At 42.3% G+C, this 22516-nt stretch overlaps 1 protein-coding gene across 2 annotated transcripts in view; it reads right to left on the reverse strand.

The window, feature by feature from the left end:
* Positions 1 to 2246: 2246 nt before the first annotated feature.
* The window catches only part of Man2a1 (mannosidase alpha class 2A member 1), a 170133-nt gene continuing 149863 nt past the window's right edge, over positions 2247 to 22516 (reverse strand). For both annotated transcript variants that reach the window (XM_041631797.1, XM_041631796.1), the window contains exons 19-22: positions 22031 to 22164; positions 17020 to 17223; positions 6519 to 6629; positions 2247 to 4991 (exon numbers count right to left, since the gene is read on the reverse strand). In XM_041631797.1, the coding sequence (XP_041487731.1) occupies positions 4839 to 4991; positions 6519 to 6629; positions 17020 to 17223; positions 22031 to 22164 (602 nt within the window). In that variant the 3' untranslated portion in view covers positions 2247 to 4838. The remainder of the gene's footprint in view (positions 4992 to 6518; positions 6630 to 17019; positions 17224 to 22030; positions 22165 to 22516) is intronic.

The following is a 22516-nucleotide window of genomic DNA, read 5'->3' on the forward strand; positions in this document are numbered from 1 at the left end:
TTCCCAGGACAGGCCAATGCTTTCGATCTGACCACTGAGGAGGACTGGAACAAAATGTAGCATCAGAGTTGGCTTAGGTTTGCCTGTTGTATTCACTTACCCTTACAGCATGCTCCAGAAGAGGAATCACATGACACAGTTCAGGTTGGATTACACCACTCAGCAAATGAGCTGTACTCATTGTTTCTAATATCCTGGGGTCCCAATGGCCACTGGCTACCATGCTGGACAACACACAGGTAGAGGAGTTCTCCTTGTGGTGCTTTGTTTAGCAGCTCTCTGCAGGGTGGAAACGTGTCCCAGTTGCCACGTTGTACCTGGTATTATTATGTTTCCCCATTCTGGTCTTTAACAAGCCACACCTAAGGTCTTTTCTGCTAAGATCAGAGTAACCTTTTACAAATTACCTCAAGATGGTATCTTCTAGAAAACCTTTCCTGAAAGTCAAGTTAGGTACACTCTCTACCTCTTCTGAGTTTCCCATCTGTGCTCAATTTCCCTTAGCAATGCATTCCTACTATACTTTGCCTATCTGGTATATAAACCACCAACTCCCATCCAAAACACTGTGATCATCCCCATGCCACTTCCGTGGCTATAGATTCCCATTTTACATGTGCCCATCCGTTCTCCCATGTGGTTTCACAAGTTTCTTAAGTCTATATCCTTAGTGCAGTTGTTGGCATGTAAAATAGAAGAGAGCCAATGTCACTAGCTTGACACTAACTACAAGATGTGCTACACACAATGAGATAAAGGCACTGTGCAACACCTATACACAGGGTTTGCAATGTCTACACACGGGTCTGGGTCCTGTGGTGGACATGTTGCCAAAAAACAGCCTGAGAATGAGGACAGGAGCAGGAAAGCCAAGAGATAAAGGTCAAACCTGGAGAACCTCCCACTTGGCTTCTGCTGAACTGAATGGTCTGTGTCTTGATCACATGAAGGCATTTTCCTAGTTTAGATAAAGGCAGTTTGTAAGGAAGGATTCGTGTCCATTTTAGCCACAAGGTATTTGTGTTCAGCTTGTTATTGGGCAGCCATGCTTGCTAATTCCTTCTCTACTGTGGGTTTTGAGCCAACCACTCAAAACCAGAATCACTTCGGTTGCTTTCAAATCATCATTTATAAGACGTGCTATGAACTCATACTCAAGCTAAATCAAAATTTTCTTTACCAGTTTTAATACTAACATTTCTGTAACATGCTGATAATCAAAATTTATGAAGCCAATGACTTACTTTTTATCACTCCCCAAGTAGATATACTTTTACATTTCTCTAGATTCTTATATATTTATGTATACATATTATACTTTATCTTTACTGCATGTCACCCAAAATAAGTCTGTTTCCCAGTTAGCATGCACCTGTGGACCTTCAATGGCTCTTTGTCTTCACCCACCGAGATTTTTGAAAGAACTCCTCAGGCCCTGCTGCTGTGGGACAATGTTCTTATATACTGTAAAGATTTGTCACTCCTATTCATTTAATAAAACACTGATTGGTCAGTAGCCAGGCAGGAAGTATAGGCAGGGCAACCAGACTAAGAATTCCAGGCTGAGAGTGAGTTACCAGCCAGATGCAGAGGAAATAAGATGAGAATGCCTTATTGAGAAAAGTACCAAGCCATGTGGCTAAACATAGATAAGAATTATAGGTTAATTTAAGTTGTAAGAGCTAGTTAATAATAAGCCTGAGCTAACAGACCAAATAGTTTATAATTAATGTAAGACTCTGTGCGTTTCTTTGGGACTGAACAGCTGTGGGATGGGACGGGACAGAAACTTCTATATACACCCTGGAGTTGTTTGTTAGCCTGGACAGAGCAGTGGCATCATCAGACATTCTCTCTTCCCACCAGACTTATTTTCTGAATCAACTTACAAGGAACGTCTTAGCTTCATGTGCTGACTTTCCTCCATTTCCTGTTCTGTCCTATATATAGATCCAAATATAGAACCTAACCAAAGCTTTCCTATCATGTAGCTTGCTAAAGATGGACCGATGGATCCAACAGCTGGAAAGGTCTTCAGACTCCAATCCAAAGATACTCCAAATATGACGTGGTACGTACTAGTATTCATCTGCCACCTGCTCACAGAATCCCTCTTCTAACTAGAGCTGGGCTGAAGAATGATGGTTCCTTCATGAAGGAACAAAGAAAAGCTTCCCAGTCTTCTATTTTTTTTTGTTAATAGATCTATTTACAAACAGGATTAAAAACTCCTCTAGAAGACAGTGCACAGGATAAGATTATATTTTATTAGAGATCTTATATTACATATTCCCAAAAAGTTATAAAAATCTTCCAAGAGAAAAATATCAAAACCTGTTGATTTCAATGAGCAAAATAATCAAAATGAAAGTAAACATTTCCTGCTAGACAAAGGACTGGGAAAACATTTTCATCACAAGTACAGACACCGGGAGATAATTACAACGTTTTATAACATCTTACAGCGTTTTTACTTAAACCAATACTTCCAGAAAACAAGAATGCTGATATTTGAACAATGCACCCAATAAACAAAATTAAAATTTCAAGAAGTGGGGAGAGAGCAGTGAAGTAATGACTTGGTCCACTGAACATCTGTGACAATACATGTAATAATATCTAACCAGACAGACCACTGAGGTCATGAATGAAAAGTGGCCGGCTGTTCATGGTTGCCAGAGAAACTCAATTATTTAGTTAGATCTTGACCATAACCCAAAGCAAAAAAAAAACAAAAAAAAAAAAACAAAAAAAAAAACCCTCTTCTTCATTTCCCTGATGTTGTAGTCTGAATATAACTCTAAAAAGCAGATATTTGCTGGCTCAAGAGGATTTCTGCTTCACCTGTGAGTCAACAGCTGGTGGGAACAGTGCGTACTGAGTGAGACCCCGACCAACACAGGGCAGATCCATTTTTATTGCATCAGCTTTCATTTCGTCTCATCAGGATTTCCACGGTGATTAACCACTTAACCACAGAACACAGTGAACAGCCACAGGAAGGGACACCCTTAAGACACGCCAAGAATGCTCGTGCTATTCCTGGGATCTGCTCCCTGCTATCCTAGCCCGTGTCTGTAGAGGTCTACAGAAGAAAGCCATTTTCTTGTATTTTAGTTGCTTACTCCCCAACAAGTGAGGAAGGGAATGCGCAGCGCATGCTTATTGCATGGAATTATACCCTTACAGTATGGTTGTCAACTCTGGCATTGTTCCCTTAATGATTATAGGCAGAGGAGTTTATGAGCAGAACAGAACGGTGAACGTAGGAGCTGCATCTTCGAGTCAAAATCGAGATACTATCAGAATAAATGGCGAGGCAGAAATGACTGTCTCCGTAAGGGGATTGGAATGACAGGAGGTGAACGGAAGTTTACATCAGATAATACTAAACCAGGTTAAGACACTGAAGAGAACTTTTCAGAAGTGTACACAGCCAGAGAATTCTTTCTTTGCTGACATTAAATATAATTGTTACATTAAAGAAACAATGACCTCAAATTAACTTAAATGTTCTGTGATGGCACATGGGCGAGAATGACACTGAGTTCCCCACACACAAAAGTCTGGAGCGTACTCTTTAGTAAGATACATCAAGATGAGCTACGCGCAGTGGACTTGAAAACAGTCTATTTTAAAGCGTTCTCTTTTTAAGATGGTTAACTACTGTGAAATGCAAACAGGATTTGGATCTCGTGTGTTATGAAATCCTCGCTTCAAGTTGCAGTTTCCTTGGCAGCAGCATATTTTAATTAACAATATTTTTCTTCCTTGTTTTGTTTTCTGACATCTCAGTACATTCAAATAGTCAAAATGTTTCGAGTAATACCACCACAAATTTAATGAAATAGATCAGAACGTGGCCAGCATTATCAAGCGAAAAATTACATAATTTATGTGTCATAGAAAGTACCCACCCCCTGCCCTGGCGTCCCAACACCCCTCCCCTTCCCAAACAGTAATATGGACACCAAAAGATTTAACAAGACTTATAAAAAAATAAGGCACATTTATTTTTGATATGGTAATTTAAAAATAGAAAACCCCGCCTTGGAACACCTGTATTCAAATGAGCTGTGTAAAAAGACACCTTGTGGTACCTAAAATGGAATTGCTTCTTCTGTTTCTGTGACAATGGAATAAATTGCACCGATCCCACATTGTCAAGTAATGAAAATATGCCTCTGTTTCTACTGGTGGATGCCTAAAAAATCAGCTATTGTTTTAACTGTAGGGGTAGGAAAGGGCAGTCAAGAGGTTCGCTGGGAGAGAGTATGGAAATGAACTACATTTAGCGGAAGGGTTGAGGGATTGCACTTTTCCACACGTTTTTAAGCACACAAAAAAATTTAAATTTGTAGCAATGATCAATGATTACAACTATTTTGGCCATTAAACTATTACCCACCAACTTTTGTTTTTTTTTCTTTCCATTTTCAAATGGTTATTTATTTTATTTTTTTTTATAAAACTAATGATTTGAAACGTGGATATTTTTAAGAATCTCTATACAACCCTCAACGCAAACATACTTAGCTAGCATTTAACCTGAGATACAGTCTGTTGAGGGGTTGTCTTCCTGTAAGTCTTCATTTTTGTAACACCAGTTCACACTGACAGCGGCAGTTTGTGGACAAACTTAGAAAAAGAAACCTTTTTGAAATCATGGCTTTTTCTTCTTTTCTTACTAGACTGGTTCTTTAAAAAAAAAAAAATAAATCACAGAATTCATGTTCTCACAGTAGCCAGAAGCTAAAGTAATGTGCTTAGTTATTGCACGTAGAAACCAAGGAAGGTTACAAAGCCAGAGTTTCTCCACTCAAATACAGCAGTCAGTTTCACCTCAGGCGGATTCGGAATGTGCTGATTTCCATGGGACTCAGGGTGATGTCACTTATATTCTGAGCATCTGGGGGCGAGTGCATCAAGGACAGTGACGAAGGGGTGAGACTTTCCACAGCAAACTTGTTGAAAAGTTTTGGGACTGACATCTAAAAAAAGCAAGTGACAAGATTTGCATATTCAGATCAACCCTAAGATTTACATATTCAGATCAGCGCTGAGCAAAGACTAGTAGCACATCTATAAAATCAATTTAAGGAAAGCACAGGAAGGAATATGTAATGAAGGAGGAAGGACATTCCTGAACACATGAACTATCTATTCCCTGGAGAGACATGTGGCTATGGGCTGTTCCCTTGCATTTCTTTTAGTATTATATGTGAACATTTTCAATATAAGAGAGGACATCTAAGAGCCAACAAGTCCCTATGGTCCCTGAGGACTTTAAAATCAAACTCTTTTGTTCAATATTTATCCCTAATAATGGTAATTCTAAACCAATCCCTCCCCCCCCATTTCCAAAAGAATTGAAAAATGAGACATTAGCAATGGCTCAGTATATTACTGACCTTAATCTACAGGGACATTGGGAAAATACATATTCTTCACCTTGCCAGGTCATCCTAAAGTGTCTCGGAATAATATATCTCTATTATCCCTCTTAAGATTAAATACCCTATCACTAGAAGGTTCATTACACATATTTAGATGATTCCTAATAGAGTGGAAACACACTGGAAAACACACACACACACACACACACACACACACACACACACACACACGAAGAGTGGGACGAAGACAGTCATCCAAGCAAACATTCTTCTCAGACCTTAGAATGAGTGCTAACTCTCGACATTGGGGCAAAACTGCTTGAGTCTGTCTGCGGTGTGCCCATGGAGTTCTGACAGAGAGCTGGCTCTGCCAGGCTGCTGGGTGGGCAGGCCAGGCTATATGCAGGGCCCAGGCAGCTGCTCTGTGAGTCACAGCTCACTCAGAGGCAAGCGACTGGATGTTCATCCTTCCAAGGAGAAGCTGATGAACCGCCAGAAGACCAACTTAAGGAGAAAAATCAAGAACAGGCAAGCAGCCAGCGGGACGCAGCCTCATGAGCCATCTGATCTACAGTGATGACTCAGACACAAATCTGGATCAATCAGGAGACCCAGACATACATCTACTTCTCCAGATTAATCAACTGACTTGAGCGCAGCACAGCTGCCTCTGGGTTGTGCTCAATTATTCATTGACCATGGTCCTGCTGTTTATGTTATAGCCTATCACTATGCCAATCATCGGTTATGTTAAAATCTGTCCCTGCCTTTGTGGAAGGTGGAGTCTACCTGCCATGGCTAAACTACATTGTACGTGAGCGCGGGGAGCCTGGATAAGTTGAACATGGGGGAAAGGAGATGTAAGGTGCGTTGTAGTCTCAAAATGGAAGACCAAAGGGATGATAAGAACATTAGCTTCCAAAATGTAGATTCCAGCCATGTATTTGGACGCTGAGAAGAACAGAATTTTAGGTGGAATGAGTGTTTCCGAAGAAACTGCAGGCGGCTTGCAGTCAAGAAGGAACAAGTGATTTTTGGGCAACGAAGGGTCATATCACACTGTCTGCACACAGAGGATTTCACAGCACACTGTCTGACTAGCAAGCGACAATCTTAACTTACCTTTCCCTGAGTAGTAGAACAGGAGAGCCCCGTGCCTCTACTGGAGAATTGGCAATCGAACCCTTTTCTGTGGAGGATCAAGGCTGCCTCATCTGAATAGTCTTTGCCCGTCTGAAAATGAGAACACCGATATCCGTCACACAAGCATTAACGTGAGTCTTTATAGCATGTCACGTGACACTGTTGGATGTCTGCACATACGTTCCTCTCTTCTAAGGTTCCACACTGGCTGGGTCCATCGATTTCTATCCCCACTAAAGTTTACCTCTAAGGTCTTGGATAAGTAGCTTCCTGCCTTCGTTTCCCCCATGATCCCTAAAGGGACAGATTTCTTTTTGCCCTCATGTTAGTACTGATTTACTAAAAGTATCCTCAAATAAAATAATTTAGTTTTTTACATACACATCTACTGAATAAAACATACATAAACTTAGTCTCAGTTTGGTCAAGTGATGATGTAACATCAGCCCGAACGTGGGAAGGCTCTTTTCTATTAAATACTACTCTCTGCGAGGTGCACTAACATTTCCAATCTTTAATGTGTTGGTTCATTATTTTTATAGAAGAGACATTTAAATTGAATTAGTTATGCTATGCCAGCCTACATATATTATTAACTTGATATATCATTTTAAGTTCACACCACAGGAATCATACTGGAGCAAAGAGAACAACATCAAACATGACCAGTCAATGATGATGAGAAACATACATTTACTTATTTATAAATAAATATTTACAAATATTTATTATTTGTTTTCGTATTTGCTTGTTAATTGAAATAAATTCTTTTACATCCACCTAAATAGTGATACTATGTATGACTAGATTTTGAGATATTTGACGTTGAATCATCTTAATAGATATTTTTTCTAAAGTGTAAGGATGGGGCCTGAGATGACTCAGTGGGATAAAGCATCTGGTGAGCAAGCTGGATGATCTGAGTTCAAATCCCCAGAACCTACATAAAAGGCAAAAGCAAAATGCGAGCATCTCCACCGTTGGCAGTCCCTACCTGAATATAAGAGATGGAGACGGCATCTCTCAGTGTTCAAAGGCCAGTTACCCTAGCTTACCCAGCAAGCAAAGGTACCCTGCCTCAAACAAGGCAGAAAAGGCAAGAACCAACATCGGGAAGCTTCTTCTAACGTCCACATGTGTACTGCAGCCCCCCACGTGCTCACATATACATTCAAACACATGCAAACGAAAAAAAAACTGTGTACAGGGGTTTGTGAGGGTAAGTGAAATGAATTAAAAATCTTTGGAACTTTTATGTCATGTAAGCTAGTCAAAGGAGAGCTATCTGTTGTTGTCAGTTCTGAGACAGACACAAATTACTTCTCTCTTCTCTAGCCAGAGATATGACATGGTCAAGCTCATGGTCATCATCACGAGAGGCCAAGCTTGCTTCCGGCGATACAGGGATATCTATTCTGAATAATCGCCAGAAACACTCCAAGTAATTTGATGCTAAGGGGCCGGAGCAGTTTAAACTGCCCTTCCCTCGGGGTCTGCCCTGGAATAGCATGCTATGACACTCTGCACTGGCATTATTTCAGTGGTATTGTAAGATTTTGTCTGAAGGGAGAGAAAAAGGTTTAAAGAATTCTGAATCATCAGGGGACCATAATATACACAACAACTTTAAATCTATAGACGATGAAGATGTCTAATAAAACTTCAACAAAATGTCATGTCCTGATACATATTTCAGAGCATAAAAATAGCACATAGAAAACCCTTCACTAATTATACACAGAGCATCATAAGAATAACAAAGAGAACGCGATCCTGTACTAACTGTGACACCTGGGAACAGCAATTTATTTTAAGCATCAACTCGTCTATAAAATAGAACCAATGTTTGCCTACTTGCTGCACGAATTGGTCCTATGGATGACTCCAGCAGGAATTCTATTGTGGTCTCGCAGAGCCTCAAAGGGACAGGATGTGCTAGCAGAGGAACCCAAAGATCAGTGGCTCAGAACCTAGTCAGGACTTGGTCAGCCACTCTGTGCTGTGGCATTTAGTACAACCAGGTTTTCCCTTTTCTATAAAACAGAAATAAAATGAAATGACCTAGAAAAGATGTGCTCCAATGTTTGATATAGGAAGCCCTTGGCATGTTAGCTATTTGGGTTTTTAAAGAAATTCATCTAGTTAAAATAGGTGATTACTTTATAAACATTACAAATCAATACAAATTAAATTTATATTCATAAATTTCCCCACTGACATTAAAACTTTGTAGTTAAAGAATAAGAGAACTGTCCAATTATATATCTACGGCTATATATCAAAGCCCCAAACAGTCTATACGTTGATTTACAGATTATATGCCTTCTTAATTAAACTCTTCTACAAGCACTTGTCATGATTAACTTAAAATATGTGGCATTTTTAACTCTCTGGAGCATTCATAAAAAGCCACTTAACCAAGTACTGTAGAAGATCACACACACACACACACACACACACACACACACACACACACACGAAAGAAATGGAATAACCAAATAACAAGGAGAATGCCCCTACTAGACATCTTTCTCCATCAAGTGAAACTTCCAGTGCCAGGAATGGGTTACATCTAGTTGACTCTTTGGTCAAAATGGCCCCATGGAAAACAACAAACATCATGGGCTATTGACAAGGTTATTGATTGTACCCACAAACTAAAGGTAAAGTCCTATTGCTGAAGACAATACTTATATATCCCATGGAGCACGAAGAAACAAACTTTATTTAAATTCCTATTCATAAATTCATAAAACTATTGTTCTGCTAAAGGAGTGTAGCATTAAAATGACTTCTAATGACATCCTACTATATTCCTAGATCAGTGTCTCACTCAGCCATCATCGAGAAGCTTCCTCTTCAGTAGATGGGACAAACTCAGACACGCACAACTAGACAATGTTCAGAGTGAGAGACTTAGAAACCTCAGTCCTAAGTGGGATGCCTCCATCAAATCTCTGCAGACGGGAGGAAGGAAGCCTGTAAGAGCCAGAGGGGATGGAGGACTCCAAGGAAACAGCATCTTCCAGACACAACAGGACTGACACCCCTCTGACCTCAGAGACCATGGCAGCATGCACAGGGCCTGCACAGGTTCAAGGCAGATGGGGTTCCAGTGCTGAGGTGGGAACCTGACATGAGCTCCACCCCTAACCCCCGAAGCTGTCTGCAGCTGACACCCCTTACAAAGGAGAAATCGGTTTTCTCCAATGGAGTCTCACTGGGTACATTACCATGCCTCAGGGCAGGCCCATGCCCAGGAGTATGGCCAACTCAATGGTGTTTTTGTAAAATTTTAATTTTAGTTTGCTTTGTTTGGGTAGATCTGAGCTCCCTCTTGGAACCAGCCACTCAAAAGGGGACATGTGTAAACACTGGTGATTGCCTGCCCCAACTAAACCCTCAGCAGCAGACATCAGTGACTTCCAGCATTGTGATAAATCAACCCTGTCCCTGTGCTGAGAAGGGACTTCAAAAAAACTGAATTTAACCTGAATATGCACTCAAGAAAACTTTTATATATTCAAGCAGATACATGTTCTAGAGATGCCGAAATGAAAAAAATTCACTAGCATGCTATTAATATCAGAGAAGAAGAGGAGTGTGGGGGAAAATGTAAACCCTATAAAAACTGTACCAAGTGCTGTTTGGCCACTGTCTCTGTGAAATAGGCCATGTCATATCTGAGGGTGAATCAGTCAAAAATCCATTACAAAAGTCACTTCCAGAGATAAACACCAACATCCAGGGAGCTAGGCTGTGAGGCTATTCCTGTGACCGGATGCAGTGTGGGGAAAGATGAACTGGTCTGAAGAATGAGCTCCTCAGACAAGGCCGGGATTAGAGAACGCTGGATCCAAGCAAGGTCTGAGTCTACAAACTAGTCATGAGGTTTGGAATAATCATTAAGCTTCAGTAAATGTGGGGAGCTGGGTTAGATTCCCGAAGAGCCCCTCTGATGGCCAAGGGCCAACCGCTGTGACCATGACAGTGATTGCTATCATGTTGAATACAGGCAGTATGTCAGACAACACGTACAACGCTCTTCACTGATGAGCTCACTGTATGCACAATAACCATGACAAACGTAATGAAATAATATAATATCAACAAGTTCATACACGCAGGAAAAGGCCCGCCACAAAGCATCCTCTGTCACAGTCTAGAGCAAGGATGACTCATGACCCTGCTTCAGCACCCCTAGGACCTTACCATTCAATGGCTACTACAGCTCCATAAGGGAAGATAAGAAAGGGCAGTCTACAGCATTTTCGGCACTGTCTCTCTCTTCTTATTTCTATGCTAAGAGGAAGCACGTTATGAGTCCTGACTGACCAGAGTCTCCAAAAACAGCAAGGGGCACACTGCTTCCTCACAGAGCATCAAAGGCATTTACATACTAAGGCACAGCTAAGTACCCTAAATACCATGTAGGGAAATTCTTGTAAACTGTGCAGAATCTTCAAAAATTTAGACTTTTAGAAACATATTTAGTAACTCATACCACATTCATCTTCATTGAATTCTGGTTATGAGAAACCTTAGAAAAATCCCATACCTCACTGCAAGTCCCGAGGCAGAAAGTAACTGGTAAAAATTCATTTTTTCAGGACATGCATTAAAATGCCCAATAACAGTCCTTGGTTTTGATCAACAAGATAACAGATATTAAGGGAAGGTGAGCAGTTGTTCTTAGACGTGTACAACAAAGGACATTCCGCCCCCTCAATTCTCACCTTTTCAGAGGCTAGGGAGATCAATAAAGCACCAATCAATTCTTATAAAAAAGGAAAAACAAAAACCTCAAAGTGCCATTTATGGGGCGGCGGGTAGTATAAACAAGTGAAGACAGAAAGTTTCACATTAAAAGTAGCACTGGTTTTGAAATGATTGGTTAACTTCTTGCAAGAACATAGTTAACCACAAATAAAAAAAAATCACACAGAGAACATAGAGTAATATGTGCAAATTGAATGAAAATGTCAAAACATAAATAACAACGGAGTAAGTTGACAAAATCTGGGCTTCACATTATTTTTCAAAGCGTCGAAGCTGAATGGCACCATTTCAAAGGAATGCTGGGCTAACTATCCTTCTGGCTCTCTCTCTGTTCCCAGGTTAATCTGCAGGTCCAGTCTTCAGAACTCTTGACTCAAGGTCTGTTTACCCGTGAGAGCTGTAGTGATCTGAATGAGAATGGACCCCACTGGCTCCTATATTTAATTGCTTGTTCCTCATTTAGAGGAACTGTTTGGGAAGGATTAGGAGGCGTGGCCTTGTTGGGGGAGGTGTCTCCCTGGGGGTAAGCTCTGAGATTTTAAATGCCCACACCCTTTCCCAGTTAGCCTCCTTTTCTACATCTTGTGGTTGTCGTAACATGTAAGCAGCTCTCAGGGCCATTCCTGCCTGCTATGCTTCTTGCCATGATGATCATGACCGAGCTTCTGAACCTGCAAGCAAGCTCCGGGTTAAAGGCTTTGTTTTCATAAGCTGTCTTGGTCACAGTGTCTCAAGACAGTGATGAGAAGTAACTAACACAGGCATCTTTCAGCACCGCCTCAGCAAGATTCCCTTTCCCTTACAGAGTTGCCCTTTCCCAATAACCTGGCTTCCCTGCTGGGCATACTTTGGTGATGTCTGTGTTACCCAGACTTCAAACCTTTAGAGAAGCTTCACCTGAAGGGTTTGATAGCAAAGGCGTGCGAGATGATCAAGAGAAGACAGTTCAAAGAAGCGAGGATGGCAAGGCACGCAGTGAGGATAACAGTTAAACTCGCAGGCAGCCGCTAGGATGAGCCAGCCTACGGTACACCCTTGTGGCAGGGCTCTCCATCTCCTTACAAACACAGCACAGAATTATCTTCCAAATACAGAGAGTGTAAGTGTAAACATGCCTATATAAAAACAGAAGCTCATCTACTAATAACAGGATAATTCTTGCAAGTTTGGGACTTTGGGAAAAAGAAACAGTAACTCTAAAAAATAAAAAAAAAAAAATCAAATAACAAACGCCTTCTGCGGCCACAAACAGGACTCAGAATCAGACCTATCAGGTGGTTTTATGTTGATCTGATCTCTAGCCCTAATTGCAAATGGCAGAAACTCACTAATTTCTAGTCTTAAAAAGAAAGGCTTTTCTAAGTCATTATTTTAAATAAATTATTATTAAATCTCTAGGCTCTACTCCCGAAACCTACAGAACCATATCTCTGAAATGGGCACATTGATGAAACTCTCTATTTTTAAAGCTTCGGTGGTGGTGGCGCACGCCTTTAATCCCAGCACTTGGGAGGCAGAGGCAGGCGGATCTCTGTGAGTTTGAGACCAGCCTGGTCTACAAGAGCTAGTGCCAGGACAGGCTCCAAAACCACATAAAAACCCTGCCTCGAAAAACCAAAAAAAAAAAAAAACTTCCCATACGTGAGCTCGATTCAGAGAACCGGATGCCTGGTGCCGCAGAACCACAGACTCACCTTCCTGCCCCACCTGCCTTTCCCGCTTTGCTCACACTTCCAGCACACCCCGGGCCGCTCTCACTGGACACTTCCAGGACACCCTGGGCAGCTCTCAGTGGACACTTCCAGCACACCCCTGGCCGCTCTCACTGGATTCCCAGCACACCCCGGGCTGCTCTCACTGGATTCCCAGCACACCCCGGGCTGCTCTCACTGCTCTCTGAACCCATAACTCTTTTACCCATCAGCAGCTAGGATGGCCAGACTGAAATTTAAAACTGAGTGGCCAAGGATGGAAAATGGGCAGAAAAGGTGTCCCCATGATTCTATTACTTGTAGGTATCGAGAGGAAGAGCCCAGTATCTTTTATCAGGCCAAGCAGTCCTTGGAACTACTAGGAAATGTTAACCGACGACGACATTCGGCCAATGCAAACCACAGGTCTTGCTTAGAAACCAAGAATTTATATCAATAGTACCTTGCGGGGTGGGGATGGTTGCAATCTCGAAGTGAATCCAATGTTGTATACTGAACGCTGCCAGCACACAAAGCCAGGAACCCAATTCAGAATACTGAAATCCAGCTTCTGGACTCACCCACCCAATCCTTTCTGGCCTTCTCTGGCATTACGCTGTCACTTCTTCGGCCTCTTGTGGACTTGCAATGGATACATTTTTAGGCAGCATTATTAAGACAATCGTCGCAATGGCTTCACTGAATGCTAACTTTTCTCTTTGCAAAGGTTAAGTGACAAAAAAATAACTCTTTCTAGGCTTAAATGGACCAATGAACCTCCTCTGCGCTCCATGACTATTCAAAACGCATGCTCAGAGTCCAAAGCGAACATAGGAACTGTCACAAGCAGATAGATCCGAAAATATAAAAACAGCCACATGTGTTTAGTCCTGGTTACACGCTGGCCTGGTACAATGCCGCTGGCATTTCAGTCCTTCCCTTTCAAATCCTATTCCCTCTGCTCAAAATCTCCACCTGTTCCTCACAGACACATGCTGTGAGCGTCACCAGCACTGCCTCTTTAAGTCTCTGTCTTCCAGAGCCTTCCCAAACACCATTTTCTTCCTCACATTGACCCTGAGACAGATATATCTGAAATGGCCGCATTTCATAAACTAAGTTAAGTCAGCAGTCTCTTGCGCTGCAGGCAGAGAATGCAAGGTCCTTAATGGCTCAGAAGTTAAGAGCATTGCCTGCTTTTCCAAAGGTCCTGAGTTCAATTCCTGGCAACCACATGGTGGCTCACAACCATCTGTAATGAAGTCTGGTGCCCTCTTCTGGCCTGCAGACATACACGCAGACAGAATATTGTACACATAATAAATAAATATTTAAAAAAAAAAAGAAGGTGGTGGCGACAGTAAGCAGGGTGGAGTCTGTACAAAGCCTGGGTGCTCAAGGCTATCAGCTAATCTGGGAGGAAGTAGGATTTCTCACGTGGGTAGCGCTTGGTTGGCCTTACTTGTCAACTTCATACAGCCACAGCCTAGAATCAGCGGAGAGGAAACCCCAGAGCGAGTAACTGTTTTTCTCAGGTCGGTTTGTGGTAGTACCCACCATTTCCCAGGCAGGTAGTCCAAGGTTATAGAAAATTAGCTTAACATCAGACTAGTAATAAGCCAGCAAGCAGCCTTCTTCCACGGTTCCCGCCTCCAGGTTCCCGCCCTGACTTCCTCAGTGATGGATTCATCGCAAAGTGTAAGCTGAAATCAACCTTTCCCTTCCCTAAACTGCTCTGGTCAGAGTGTTCGATCACAGACAGCACCAGAAACGCAAACTGGAAGAGGAAGTAATCAGACTCCTCTAACTGGAAGGCAGCCAACAGAAAGACTCTAAAGAAGTTACCACTGAAAAGCAGTGCCAGCCTTAGACTACAGAGGCTATGGCCCTACCCTCCACCACGTGACCAGGGCACATGGGGCTGCTCCGAGAAAACCATACTATTAACACAGTTACAGGAGAGAGGTCACTTATAAACGAGGCTGAGGGACAGTGGCCTTGGGACTGTCAGGTTGCTAACAAGCTCGGCACCCACGCAAGCAGGGGGAGCCTGCGCCCTAGAGTCTCCGATGCCTTCTATTCTTTTTCCTTTCAGCCTGTGAACTGGTGACATGTTACCTCAAAGCAGCTACCTCGGCTGCTCTTTCCATGGGCCGCGCTGGCCTTCATGGGTGGGAGAGAAACGCACAGAACGCTGGCGCAGTGGTCTCAGCCTTCCCAGTGCTGTGAGCCTTCACTGCAGCGCCTCGTGCTGTGCTGACCCCAGCAACAAGACCATTCCATTGCTATTTCATGCCTGTAAGTTTTCTACTGTTAGGAAGCGTAATTTAAATATTTTTGGAGATAGAGGTTTGCCGAAGGTCTAGCGACCCACAGGTTGAGAACTGCTGTGATAAACAGCCTCACAATTCACTCATTCAACAGAAGGTCTCACCCTGTGCCCAGGCTCTGTCCTAGACAGGCAGACATAGCATCAGACGGAAGAACACGGGTGCCTCTCATAGCTTTCATACTTGCTCTTAATTATGCCAAGATCATTCTCTCACTGTCCCTTATAAGACCCCCCCCCCCCAGAAATACGGATTGGACCTTTATTTCTTGACCCCCTAGAGGCTTCTATCCCAATTCTCATCTTCTCTATGGGGATGTCTCTACACATCCCTTGCGTCGCTGTCTCTGAACTGCTCTAGCTTCTTTCCTCCCCCACTTAGCATCGGTGTTGACTCTTGGTCTTCTGTCGTTCTCTTCTCCTCCCACTAGAAGGGACTGAGGAGCTGAGGCTGTCAGTCTGCTTTGTTGACAGCTATCAGCACAGTGCCTAGCTAACACCTAGCAAGCATAACACAAATTCTGCACGCCCACCTCACAGGACAAAACAAGAGTTTCCACACAAACAGCATACAGTTACGTCAGCAGCACACGTCTGCATTCTTACAAGTCACACAGCTTCCTGCAGAGCCCGACACAGGTTCCTCATCCTGGGCATGACGTCTGTAAATCCCTCAACATCCACAACGCAGACATCCATCCTTGCTTGCTTTACTCGGTTTGCTTTCTTTATTCTTAAATCCTTCTCTCATCTTAGGTTGAGCTCCTTCCTTTCTTGACACTGAAGTCGTTTCCTGTGAGGTATTTCCCACAGAATCCCCGTCACTTATTACATCCAGCTGTGTACCTACTCACAGCGCCAAATCAGCTGCATCCTACATAAGCAGGACAGCAAATGTCTAATCAGTACTCCTTCCATATGGACATAAACCTAAACCAAAACACGCCAGCAGGTGAATCAGATGCCTAATAAATCCTCCCCACGCTCTTTTTCAAACATCCTAGAAGCTGGTTCTCAACACAAGTTGCAAGGTTTTCAAACAAAAGCTGTGAAAAACAAAGCCTCCATTGTAGAAATGATTAAGCACTACATTTAGTATTTCACAAACTTTGAGAAACACTGGCTAACAAACAGGAGTAAATGAAACAGTGACAAGAACCGATGCATCTGGCCTGGGCCCTAACGATGAGAGCTGAGGCCAGCATTAGCCTCTACGTATGGAAAAGGCACAAACTCGAGCCTGCTCACCACACAGGACTGTCCTGGGAGGTAAATAAATCAAAACTGGAATGTTCTCGATACCAGAGCAACTGTCAAATGAACAGCATAGTAAGTGAAAGGAGAAATCCTTGTAATTATCCCATGAGGCTCAGGGAAGCTCACTACGTGCAATTTAAGACCCCCTTCCCCCCCCCCCCCCCCGTGTGTGTGTGTGTGTGTGTGTGTGTGTGTGTGTGTGTGTGTGCCCAAAGCCCAGCAGAACAAATTGGCCTGCTGGAGCTGAGTTACAAGCAATTGAAAGCTACTCCACTTGGGTGCTGGAAACTGAACTCAAGTCCTCTGCAGGACAAGCGCTGAGCAATTGATCCAAAGCTTCCTGCACTTCCTTCTCCTTCCCTACCCTCTGAACCAAGTAGAGAGAGAAAGAAGCTACTGTGTGCACACACATGTTGGAGTTTACCTTTGACTGTATTGTGCGCAGGTTAACCAGATGGATGTCACACGGTAGAGATGACTGGAGCAGATGCAACTCACTCAGCAGCTCGACAGCGGGCGAGGAGAGCTTGGCACTTAGTACCATGGGGAGGAAGGGATGATTGAGGAAGGACGAAGTCAAGTGGCTGAGGAGTGAGGGATAACTGACTGGACTCTTCTTCTCTTCTTCCTATCAAGGAAAACCGAAAGCGCTTACAAGTTTTGTATTTGCCGCCCTCACCAAATTAATTCATCGCCTGACAAAGCTGAAATACAAAAACACAGGAATACCCTGAGGAGTATTTCAAGGTGGACAGTCACAGAAAATCCAAGTAGAGTATCAAGCTCACAGAAGGGGATCTAATAGTGTTCACTAACTCATGCTTTAACCATCCCTCTGTCCAGTTAACACTGAAGACACTGCAGTTTCCACGTGTTTGATAATGAAGAGCGTTTTATGAAAACTCCCAACCTATCACAAAACCTTCAAAGTACAAGAAACACAATGTCCTCCATATCTCACTTAAACACTGAATGTCACCACCCTTTTTCTCCAGGTTTTACCCATCACATTCCCAAGAGTTCATTTTACACATATAACAAGGCATATATGGATCTAAAACTAAATTTCATAAATAGTTAAAAAACACTTTGAGACCTAAATGTTCCCAACTGACACAACTAAAACGAAACCAAACCAAACCAGCTGGTTGTGTTGGCACATGCCTATAATCCCAGCACTAGGAAATAGAAAATAGCAGTTAGAAGTAGTCTGAGCTACAGGAGACCCTGCCTTAAAAAAATATATGAATAACATAAAATTCCCCAAAGAAACTGATGTTTTCAGGACATTAAAAACACTGGTGACATACTTAGATCATCTGTGACCTTTGAATTTGTCAAGTGACCACCAACATCATCCCATTTTATTTTAAAACAAGAACGATTCTGTACTATATATTTACATAGTATCCTTTACTCCAAACAGTTTAAAAATATTCATTCTTTGCTAGGATGTATCTATCCTTAGTAGGCAGCATTTCTATATGTCCAACATCAAATAAGTCTACCGGGGTTAGGGACATACATAAGCAAGATAACATAAAAAATTGAAAGCTCAATGCCTAGGTAGACCCTTAGCTAATAATGCCCAAGGAGCCAAAACAGACATGGGAAGGATGGAGAGGAGAAAATGATTTATGAAGGGTCCTTTGATCACCAGCTACATTTTATGCAAGTTTAACTTTTTTAATGACTTCAGATTTTGCCTCTTTTTGTGTGATGCAGGACTCAAAGGCTTGGCTACCTATCCGTGTGAAAAGACTAGATTAATAAAGATCTGGAGCTTAGATTTCACAGTGTGAGAACAGCACTGGACAGAAAGGTGTTAGCAAAAGGTGACTCCCATTATACCAGAAGCTCAGGTAACAGGAGATGTCATTACAATTCAGATGGTGGAGAGGAAAATACTTAATGGCATCAGAGGAACATTGCAATATTAAAATGTTGGCAAAAAAAATAGTTCTGAAAGAATTGTATTAAAGTGTATCAATTCCCCATTCTTTTTTAAAATAAAGATTAAATAAAGCACACAAAATACCATTCTCCAAAAATACAGCCATTTAATGCAGCTTGTAGAATAGCATGCTTAGGAAGGGAACAGTCTCAACAAGGCACTTAAATGGACTCCTGGATCAAACGGCTTCATAATCTAGGTCAGCACTGCTGACAAAATCATTTCTGAGTAATGGAAGATGAAAGATTCCAACAGAAAGGAAAGCACAGCCTTGTCAGCTCCAAGAGGCATTCAGTCCACTTTCGGGCAGGAAGCAACACCCTCTCGCTGTGTGCTGCACTGGGGGAGTCTTAGACTCCATGACAGAGGAGATACATCACTCATGAACCACCTTGAGAATGCTAAGCGTGTATACCAATCCTCCAAGCCAGATCAGTTCCCTGACCCTGGTGCTTCCCTTCTTGGGGCTGGGGGGCGGGGAAGGGAGGCTTTACAAAACCCACTCGTGGGTCCTGGCCCACATCTACAGAATCAAGAGCTCCACATATGAGACCTCGGCAATAGACAGCTGAAAAGGCGAAAGATAAAGCTGCAGGTAAAATCCAAGGGTTGAGCCACAGGGTGCTCTGTGGGTCTGAGCTAGGAGCTGCACCACAGGCTCTCCCATGAAATCTACAAGGCTCAGAGTTGAAGATGTTGGACAAAATCTCATAAAAGGAAACTGTTTGAAATGCAACTAGTGAGAAATTAAAGAACTGGCCGTTCTATTGTTCTCAGCAAGACAAGTGAGTTAAAGGAAGGGTGTAGTTAGTTTTCTTCATAAAAGCACAATGGACAAATAACAGTGTTGGCCAGCAAAAGTAACAAGGGCTCAACAGGATGCTTACAAGTGAACCACCATACTTCTTAACCCCCAATAAAGGCAATCTTCTAAATTCCAAGTCTTGGGAGAAGCCCAAGTTTCTAAAACATATTTGCTACACAAGTGTCACCGGTTTAATTAAGCTACAGGTGAGTCTGCCAGTCCTGCAGTTACCAACACTGCTACTAAAAGCGCTGTTTGGTTTCTTGTTTTTCGGAAGGATTTGGATTGCAGGAGTCTAGCCTTCTTTGTACAGTTTAACATTAAAGAGTTTCCAGCTTTTGCTGATTCAACCACATGGAGTTGAAACCTTCTTGGTCGTGGTGGTCTTGGATCAGCCTGAAAGCAGGACCCGCTGCTCTCAGCCTAGCCAGGGCTTCTAGGAGCCTGCGGACCTCCACCAGCCACTACTCCATCATCACTGCTCTGAGCATGAGAATAGTTGTAGCTAAAACCACTCTACAGAAGTTAAGCTGGGGGGTACAAGTGTCCTTTAGATCAATTTCACTACAAATTAAAATGTATAGTTTCTTCTCTAGTTCATTTTTTATTTATAAGCAGCTATGGATTCAAGCCCTAGAATCTATAGTTAAATAAAAAAAGAAATTTAACTAACATAGGATTATAGAAATATTGGATTAAATTTAAATCAATTGCTATCCAGGGAGTTTTGAATGGAATCAACAAATTGTTTAACTTCTAAGTGAAGGCTTTATAGGTCTAAAATGAAATGTTTTATTGCTGTTGTAAACACAGTTGTTTTGTATATTAGTGTCAATATGGAGAGAAGAAACCGACGCAGTTTTAGCTCTTAAAACTAGGCTATCTTGTCAGTGATTAAGACCAGAAGGCTCCAGAGCTGACACAAATTTTGACATCTAAAATGAAATATTAATATTTTTCCTAACTAATTCTAAATATTATAAAATTGTTTGTTTTAAATCGTCTGTTTTCATCCCATCATCTATTTGTCTATTTGTAGACACAAGCTGACAACACGGGCAAAGAAGGCAAAGAAGCCCTGAGATACCCGAAGATGAGGCGGACACAATCCAGGAGTCCAGGAGGAAGACAGCTATGGGACGCCACACAGGAATTCCAGTACAGCACACCTGGCCTTGCAGCTTCATTCACCTATACATATGGCACACTGGTCCTTCCTCTAAACAGAAATGATCCTAGAGACAGAGGACACAGTTCCTACGCTCATGAAATTTATGATCCAAAGCAGGAAAAAAGACAATGGTTAACTAATCATCCGCAAACATGTCTAGGAGACGGACAGCTCTCTTGTAGAGAGACAGCTACTTGTTTGTCCCGGCTGCCCGGCTAGCTTACACCTGAAATAACCACACAGAAAACTGTATTAATTAAAACAGTGCTCGGCCCATTAGCTCTAATTTCTTTTTTTTTTTTTTTTTTTTTTTTTTTTTTTTTTTTTTTTTTTTTTTTTTTTTGATTTTTCGAGACAGGGTTTCTCCGTAGCTTTTGGTTCCTGTCCTGGAACTAGCTCTTGTAGACCAGGCTGGCCTCGAACTCACAGAGATCCGCCTGCCTCTGCCTCCCGAGTGCTGGGATTAAAGGCGTGCGCCACCACCGCCCGGCTAGCTCTAATTTCTTATTGGCTAACTCTTACATATTAGTTTAACCCATCTCTATTAATCTGTGTATCACCATGTGGCAGTGGTTTCCTGGAGATTCTAATTAGTGTCCATCTCTGGTGGAGGATCCATGGCTTCTCTGATTCTGCCCTTCTTCCTCCCAGCATTCAGTTCTGTTTTCTCCACCTACCTAAGTTCCACCCTATCAACTAGGCCAAGGCAGTTTCTTTATTCATTAGCCAATGGAAGCAACACATGAAGAGAAGAACCTCATACACCACAGCTCAGAGGGGGCATAAGAGGAGATGATGTGGGCAAGGAAGAAGCCAGCTCTGGGCTGAAGTACCGCTAAGGATTCCCTTCACAGGAAGGGGGAAAGGAATGTGTGGAGATGCCATAGAGCAAGAGGGCTTGGGAAGAACTTGGCACTGAATGGAAACTGGTGAGTCTAAAGCAAGAGAGGTGAGAAGCATGCAAGAGGCTTAGGTAACAAAAGACTCAACAGGAGGGGTCCACAAGCCAGGGGCACATTTTTGGCATCAATACTGATATCAAGGAGAAGACCCGGGTTGCTCACTTGTAGTTCAGCTTCTGTCCCACTGATTGACAAAGGATTGGGCTTTATGTAGAGTAATACTGATATGGAAGCCATAAAGTCAGTCTGTTTTCAAACCATCAGCATTAGACTATAGTATGGTCACTAAGGTTTAGAATACACTGTATAGCTAAACCATCTATTTTGTAATTCTTAGGTCAACAGATTAGTCTTTTCTTTGAAAATAACCTCACCCAAATTGCTTCTTTGGAATTATTTTTGGTCATATAGTAAAGAAAAGGAAATATTAATATGGCCCAAATATAGCTCCAATTCAATATTTCTAACTGAAAAATATTCTAACTAAATATAAGCTAAATCTATTACAAAGGTATCTCAATATTAGAAATTGGATTAAACTTTATAACTTTGAACTTTGGGGAGAAAGAAGCAACACAAGAAAGGCTAGTTAGTGTTTCCTACCATGTTCACACCATTTCTCTTCTCCAGCAGGATTCGAAACAAATTAGCTGTAATCTTATTATCATGGACGCCTTGCCCAAGGCCACGGTTATCATCTTGCATGAGTCTTCGATCCATGAAGACTTCAATTTGACCTAGAAACAAAGAGACAAAGAAATATGACCAGGATGATTGTATGCAGATATTCACAGAGGACCACTTAGATAGAAACCCAGTTCCCCTGTTGTGAAGGAGGGGACCCAGACACTCTAAAAGTGTCTTTTGATCAGAGGTCCAAGTGGCTACTAAAAATACACAAAACACATTCACAATTCTGCTTTTCTCCGTTACTGTTTAGCCACCACTTTCCAATAGCACTGTGGCTGTGGGAACAGGCCTTCAACAGAGAGTCTTTTGAGGGGACAGGTGACGGCACCACAATCCAGGGAAAGAACATGGTATGCTTGAACTACAGCATCACTTTTGCAAGCTTAGGCAAACTGTCTA

This window comes from Microtus oregoni, unplaced genomic scaffold (assembly GCF_018167655.1).
Source record: "Microtus oregoni isolate MIOR12 unplaced genomic scaffold, Mior012 000038F_ref0000394, whole genome shotgun sequence".
NCBI classification, from domain to species: domain Eukaryota; kingdom Metazoa; phylum Chordata; class Mammalia; order Rodentia; family Cricetidae; genus Microtus; species Microtus oregoni.